The sequence below is a fragment of the Phlebotomus papatasi genome, chromosome 3 (assembly GCF_024763615.1).
Source record: "Phlebotomus papatasi isolate M1 chromosome 3, Ppap_2.1, whole genome shotgun sequence".
Classification (NCBI taxonomy): Eukaryota; Metazoa; Arthropoda; class Insecta; order Diptera; family Psychodidae; genus Phlebotomus; species Phlebotomus papatasi.
In genome coordinates, this window is record NC_077224.1 from 12,770,587 (window position 1) to 12,778,811 (window position 8,225).

Genomic DNA, 8,225 nt, shown 5'->3' on the forward strand with positions numbered 1-8,225 from the left:
TCTAAAGTTTTGTGGAGGCGTGGCCTATTTTCTATTGAGTGTATTTTAAGATTTTTATTTACAAAAGTGATCCGACCGTACATAAACAAAGTTTTACTCAGCTTTTCACAGTTCTTTTTAAAATATTGCTTAATTTATGAGAAGAGTATTTTCCAAAAGTGACTTCGTAATTTGAATTTCTTCGTAACTTTTGATGATGAGTGAGGAATTCTTAGGAAAAGTGTCTGTCTGAAGAATCAAATGCAATATAATTTGGTTCACTTGGTGAGTAGATGTTTGGGGATGGTGGTAAAAGTGGGTATGAAGACTATGTGAAACTTGACACAGACCGACAAGAAGTTGGTAAACAAGGAGTGAAACGACGTTGATATGTTCTGGAGTGTCTAGCAAACATTTAACACAATTGCAGGGATTTCAATCTTCATTTAATGAATAAACATTCAATTGTTGTTGCGGAATCTCACCCACCATTATTCATCATGAGGCCACCCAATTCAATGCCACGGGGAGCATCAACGCCTCCAGCATTATTTGCTGTGGATGCTTCGAGTGTGGCACTTGAACTGGGGGGACAATGGGAAATTTATCCTCGATACTTCAAATGGGAAATCCCTCTCAAAAAGCCATACCAATTCCTCACACTGAGAGAGGCTTCAAAAATGCGAATTTTCCATCAATGTTTCCCAATTGATTCTTGGAATCACCAAGAGTCTCCACTGCACAGAAAACTCTTCTGTTTTAGCTCAATTCTGACTACCTCTGGCCACATTTGGCGACTGACTAAGAGATTTCTTCCTCTTTCCGCCAATTTCACTTCTGATGTCATTAGCAGATAAGGAAAGATTCATACCGACGAACAGTCAGACAAATCCACGCTAAACGTAGACTAATTGTAATTTAATTGAGCAAAATGGTACGATTTCCAAAAATTCATGACACTGAATCACAGTTTCTGATTTTCCATGGAAATAGCAACATCCAAAAGCACTGTGACGGTTTAAAATGAATCACTTGGTGATTTTAGCTACGATGGCATTTTCAACTGTCACTGGGAGTGTGAGTGATTTCCTTTAAATTGAACATTTAATGCTTGCACTTGAACTCCTCTTTTGATTCTCAAAGGTTCTCTACGACATAAATATCACAAGGGTGAATTGTGTTGCTGATGAATACTATTGTCAGAATAGTGTCTGTTCTGGAATGTACAGACCTCCAGATCTACCAATTTTCAATATATCCTGCACCTTTCCCATTACCTACACTAAACTCAAGGTAAGCTCCCTGTATGGATATCATGATTTTGAAAGTTAGTCGTTAAAGTATTGTTGTAAATTCTGCAAATTGCTTGAAAAACACCTTTAAATATTTAAGGAGAAAACATGGATTTTTTTGTATTAACTGCTTTATGTGAGGTCACGTAATGATGATTTGTAGATAGAAGTATTTGTGCAACAGTTGCGCTATAGATCATACTTAGGCATTACTGTCAAAGTTAATTAAGTGATTGTGAAGCCCAGAACGTGAATTAAGAGACTAAATTATATTTAAAAAAATATATAAAAAATGTGTGCCTTGAAAGTTCCGTCGAAATTCCGTGGATATTCCGTGGCATATCCGTAGAAATTCTGTAGAATGTTTCTACTAATTGATTTTCAATACGGGATTGAAAAATTCCCATATGAATTTAAGTGGAAGTATGAGAACACGGAATTTTAACCTTTGATCTTCTCCTCCTTTATTCCTTGCCAACGTTTCGGAGCTTGATGGCTCCTTCTTCAAGTTTGGAAAAAGAATGGTGGGAAAAGGATATCAGGGAAATGGTTCACTATTACTTTTTCACAAATGGATGAAGTTGACATCACGATGGTCAGATTCATTCCCAATCTGACTATCGTGATGTCCACTTCATTCATTTGTGAAAAAGTAGTAGTGAACCATTTCCCTGACATCCTTTTCCCACCATTCTTTTTCCATACCTGAAGAAGGAGCCATCAGGCTCCGAAACGTTATCAAGGAATAAAGGACGAGAAGATAAAAGGTCAAAATCCCGTGTATTCACTTCTTAAAAACTATTTCATTGGCCGAAAATCATTATATGACAGAGTGATTTTACAGGTCATTTGACAGGGGCTTGATAGGGGAGGGTAGAGTAATTAGATTAGCAACTCCATACTTGGCTCCAGATCTGATTTCAGTATAAGTCTCTCCACCAACATCGAGACCCATGTACTTGCCAGGGGTGACATGATAACTTCTTTTCGATAGTATCGACTGTCGCATCCAGTCTGAAAAATTGTAATGATAGCTGAATTGTTTGTAGCGAATATAAGTATTTATCAACAGTCATATTATTTCAAGAACAGTACAATAAATGGTCCAATAATGTTTCAAACTCCTTCATTCACTAAATCTAAGAGACACAAATTTATCGATACTAGGGGAAGAGTTCAAAATTTTGGACAGTTTCTAAATTTGGACACTTTGAGGATAAAATTGGACACTAAAAATAAATTGATTAAAATTATGGATTTTTATTCGAATATTAGGTGAGATTCTTAACAAAATCTCACCTACTATAATCCTAACAAAATTTCATGTCGTCCGATCGACCTCAAATTTGGCCAAAATGTGTTTCGCCACTTCCTGATTCCGAATATATATGTGGCTAAGTTACGTTCCCGGCCGGCCGGCCGGCCGGCCGCTCTTTGGAGCTTAATAGCTCCTAAACTAAAAAAGATATCGACTTGCGGTTTTCGGCAAAGGTTATATATCGGGTGAAAATTGCAACTTGGTGCATAGACCCCCCACCCCCCACCCCTCCTTCCGCCATTTTGAAGACCCCCCTTTTTTTGTTTTCTCAATAGCTCCGCCCCTATAGCATTCAGCGGACTCAAATTTTAGTATGTTATAGCTGGGCCTTAGAGCTTTCCATCAATACCAAACTTAAGGTCCCCCGACCCCCCTGACCCGAGCTATAAGGGTCCAAAAAAAATTTCTTAAAATGGCCATAACTCCGGTTCTAATTGTCAGAATTTAAAAAGTGAGGGCTTTTTGGAAAGCTCTCGTGAAATGTCACTTCCCCTTCTAACATCGCAAGTTCATAAAACCACCGCTAGGGGCGCTTTTTTTAAAAAGAAAATTTTTAAATCTTAAAAGTTAAATAACTCAAAAATTCCATTGTGCATCGGGCTGAAAATTTAGTATGTTGTAGCCGTTGATTATACCTATCAAACAAAAAAAACCTTAAGTCGATCCATAACCCCTGACCCGAGCTATAAGGGGTCAAAGTTCGAACATTGACCGGCCTCTATCTCCGGTTCTAATTAACATAGCGACCTAAATTTTACCTTTTTGGTTTCGTCTCGATGAGCACTTTCAGATGGAAGTTCAAAAAGTCACCACAGGTGGCGCTGTGATAGCGTCAAAATTCATCGAAATTCAAAGTCACTTTTCTCAAAAACGGCATTGTGCAAGTTAATGAAATTTTAGTATGTTGTAGTCCAGTCTAGGACGTTTCCAAAATGGTGCGTATGCGCGCTGTGGTTAAAACAGAACCGGAGATATGAGGGGTCAAAGTTCACAAAATTCAAAAAATCATATCTCCGGTTCTATGTGACCGATTTTGATGAGTGAGGGCTTAAACGAAAGATCTCACCAAATGCTACAACTTTCTAGAATATTTGAACTTCGTGGGACCAACACCAGGGGCGCCACAGTCGAAAAACCAATTTCAATATCACATAACCTCAATTATCTCGACTGTCGCTAAACCGATTTTGATGATTACTTCGACACAATTGTAGAACACATTTGTCTCTACATTTCGTCCATACATCATTTTCCGCTCAGACTACGCTATCACTCCGATTTTGCCGTTTAAGTGTGAAAAAATGATTTTTCCCATAAAAACGCTTTGAAATCACTCAGATGCCAATTTGACTGCCTCTACTCCACCAAGACACTTAAAATAGGGTTTTAAATGGAAAGTCCCACAAAATACAACAATTCTTTGATTTAGTTGAAGTTCAACAAATGAACACTTGGGGCACTCTGGATGAAAAAACGGGTTAAGAAACAAAAAACCTCGCTTATCTTGGCTTCTGAGTAATCGATGAGTTCAAGTTCTACGGCAAAATTATAGAGAACATTCTGGTCTACATTTCACCCATATAACACTTTTCTGTCAGTTCATCCAAATCCTTGACATTTTGGTTCAAATACAAAACTTGTATAATTTCACGAATTTGATTCAAGATGACTGAATGGCGTCTCCCAACTTCAGCTCTAAATCGAATTTGCATGCACTCCGAGCTAGCTCACGTTAAGAATCTCACCTACATAAGCCGGTTAGGATTATCTGTCCCTTTTGATTGATAATGAATTCTATCTAAATATTTGTTCTTTTTGGAGGATTTTAACACTAAATTCGTTATATTTTGAATATGGTATGAGTTAAAATTGCTTTGTTGAAACTTCATTACTTACGATAAATGTGATAGAACCTCGTGTTTACTTTATTCTTATTTAGCTGTGGTGCGGTTCGAATAATCTTTACTCGATATTTTTAAGTGATATTATAAAAAAAATCATTGAGTATTTGACTGATTCATGTTAACAGTGATTTGTACATTTGAAAAATTCATTTGACCTGCAGGGGAATTCTGTAACAGTATGACAATGTCATACGGCAAATTTATTTACTTTTTCAGTTGCAAATCGGAAGAACTAATCGAATATCCGAATAATGTTGGTTACTAAAAGCTTCAGGGAGCGTTTTCCTATGGCCATTCAATTATTACAGAGCCTCAATGTTATTCTGCTCACGAATTTATCATGAAAATTTGTCATGTGACATTGTCATATTGTTACAGAATTCCCCTACTGAAGTGAGATTTGCCTTGTGAATTACGCTTTTCGTGTGAAAAATGGGAAATTTTCTCTGAGGTTCACCAATAGTGAGATGATACTTCTTATTTTGGACAGGTGTTTTTTTCTCGAAATTTTGTGAAGTTTTAGTCTTTGTGATGATTATGTTGCATAATGCCTGGATAAAAAAGGAGAATCATTTCTACGAATAAGATGTAGTGGGAAAAGCCATAAAAGGCTCCCAGAGAGGCCATGGAATGCACGAATCCGCGCGTACTTGGAGTACCGAGGTCAATTGACGTTAATGAATGATATGGCAAGTTTCCAGGCTTCTTGTGACATTCTACGGTTTCCTTACATAAAGAGGAAGAGGACTTGGCAAGATGAGTTCTAGATATGGAGAACAATTTGCATTCTATTGAGGCGGATTAGCTGTCCAAAATTACAACCAAACTGTCTAAATTTACAAACAAGGTGTCCAAGATTTGAGTCAAATTCACCTGTGCATATCAATTGATTTTTAAACGTATTAAGATTAATTTTAGTAAAAACAAATACGATAAACAGTTTTCCTGAATAGAGAGTAACAAAAAAATCAATTAGTATTGAAAATATCACACTTCAACCTAAAAACATTGATGCTTATAACCACCCAGTTCAAAATTATGAACCCTTCCCCTATCGATTTCGATAGTATCGGAAAGTTATCATTCCACCTCAGCTCTCCGTCTGCACTGAAGTCTTAACATAGGCTCATTATGCTATACATTCCTTTCATTAGAAACCCTGTGTGTCTTTGTTTATACAATGTCCACTGAGAAGTTAGCATACTACTTTGCTCTGCACCGGATGATGCCCAGCAGGTTCTCGATCCTATTCCTGTTCACTTGTGATATGTGAACAGTTTGAACAAGCGAAAGTCTCTTATAGCCGCCCAGGCCGTTTGGTATTGTATATAAGTAAATCCTCTTTAATAATTTTTTTTCCAAAGGCAGCTAAAATCCTGAAAGCCAAAATCCCGAGAGTCAAAATTCCGAATGTTCAAAATTCTGAAAGGGATTAAATTGAAAGGGCAAATTGCTACGGGAATCTGCGCGTAATTTTAAGATGCTACTCTTCAAGTCTTCTGGAGAAATTACGTGAAAGATCTTAGGGCTTGTTGGTCATATAAACGTATTAAACTAAATATTAAACTCGTTCCGTTTGACGTTTTGAAATTTTCTATCCGTTGTGTTACAAAAGGTGGTCAGAAAAAAGGTGGCCGGAATTTCACTCAAAGTGGTCGGAATACTACCCAAGGCAATGTCCATATTTTTAATAATTTTTTTAATATTTTAGGAAGTGATTTAAAGAAAACAAAAATGATAAACTAGTTTTCAAGGTTCCACACAACCTTCCCGAAGAGGAAGTAACAAAAAATATCAATATGAATTAAAATATTGCATTTCAAACTTAGGACTTCGGTGCTTATATGCAACTATGCCGAAATTTGCCACACTTACCTTATTATCATGTCGGAAATTCCAGTCTCAATAAGGCTTCATGCTTCGACTAGGATTACTATGACCTCAGCCTGAAATACCGTGGTATTCCGATCAAGAGGGACAGACCCCCCGAGTTCAAGTTCTGAACAGTGGTACCTGGCACCTGAGGATCCTTTTACATATGAGCTGTCAATGGAGAGGAGCGCAATTGTACCAAGTTCAATAATCTCATTCGTGCGCTTTTTCCGTTTAGCCCTCATGTAAAGCACAGTAATTTTTTAAATTCTTTTCAGTCAATCTTTCCCCTAATCGGAAAACAAACCTCATTTGAAAACAAGCGAGCCCATGATATCCATGTGTTCTAATTGACGGATACTGTTTCCCATTATTACTCCATGTTGCACCAATAGAATTTATCATATTAATAAGGTCTCAATTTCTGTAAAATAAATATCCGTAAAATACGATAAATTGAAAGAAAGAATAACACAAAAAAAATTGCAGTATTCGTAAATCAATTGCAGAAAAAGCACTATCTCTAATTTAATCTCTCAAATTGATTACAAAACCATTTGGTTAAAGGGCGTTATAAAAACATTTTTATAAATTTTTGCACTGATTGTTGTCAATAGAGCCACACGATGGATGATTGATGTATTGTTGCACTTGCAGCAGTTGCGTTCTAATGCATATTTTCTTTCATTGCTCAGTTAAAATTCACTTCGTACTACAAGTACACCGTCTTCAGGCAGGCTCTTCTTAATCAACAAGAGGATATCTGTGAATACTTTGACAATCGTGGCTTCAATCCAATGTTGAAGATATTTGGGGATTCAGTATTGAAGTATAGCGACTTCCAGGGCAAAAAATGTCCATTTGAGGTATGCTTTTGAAAGTTTTTCTCGTGATTTTTTTTTATGATTTATCATTCGCTGTCCTTTTCTCTATGCTCTCATGCAGAATGGTACGTATTCGCTTATAAATTATGAGGTTTCTTTGGAGGTCCTCCCACCGTCATTTCCTGATGGTCAGTATCGATTTGACGTTCAGCTGGGCAATCAGGTGAAGCGGCAGATTTTGCTTGTTCAAATCTTCGCTACATTGAAGAACAAGATCCTCTTCTAGAAGTTGATTTTTGGATGGAGGATGCCTGGTAAATGGCTCAATTGTTGATATTGTTCTTTATTATTTTGTAAGCCCTGACATGTTGATAAATAGCAAGTGAGAAGCTAAGAGACTATAAATTTAGGCGTATGCAGCAACGCATGGAGCTTTTGGGTATGGGAGCCTTTGGCTTGAGTGTCATGATATGAATTTAACTTAAATAATTGCTCAGTGACTTATCATTTGTGAACAGTCAGTGAACATATTGTGCGGAGAAAGGGTGTTCCAAAGCCCAATTATATTTTATTGGTTAAAATGTCATTTGAGTTTCCATTCCCCAAAAATCCCATATTCCTGGAAGATTGTCTCCTCGTCATTCGTGTGTGCTTAATGTAGTGTCTCAAGACTTTGAACGCCTCAAATGAAGAGGAGTTAATGTGTTTCTGTGGGGTCTTGAGATGATAGGCTGCTGAGGGTTAATTACAATTCCAGACGAGAGGGCGAGTAAATTAGGCGAGGAAACTTTGTCTGGAGCTCTCACCCCTGCCATTGAACTGAAGCAATTTCCCTTCTTTCCCATCGACTCCACCAAATGATCGAATGCCATTTGTAATCTTTTCGCCATTCTTCTTCAGAGAAAATAACTTGCATACCCTTCTGTGACATCCGCAAAACCCGCAAACAATGTCGGATTCTTCTGAGTCACGCTGCCCCCCGAAAAAAAAACTTCCCGGAAGAATGGGGTGAGGAGGATTTTGTAATCTTCTTCCA

At 37.4% G+C, this 8,225-nt stretch overlaps 1 protein-coding gene across 1 annotated transcript; it reads left to right on the forward strand.

Moving 5' to 3' along the window:
* Nucleotides 1-1,029: 1,029 nt before the first annotated feature.
* LOC129805196 (uncharacterized) lies at nt 1,030-7,678 on the forward strand. Its single transcript, XM_055852962.1, has 4 exons — nt 1,030-1,056; nt 1,123-1,272; nt 7,061-7,231; nt 7,311-7,678. Exons 1-4 carry the CDS (start codon nt 1,030-1,032, stop codon nt 7,473-7,475), a joined length of 513 nt encoding a protein of 170 aa, XP_055708937.1. The 3' UTR covers nt 7,476-7,678.
* The last annotated feature ends 547 nt before the right edge of the window (nt 7,679-8,225 follow it).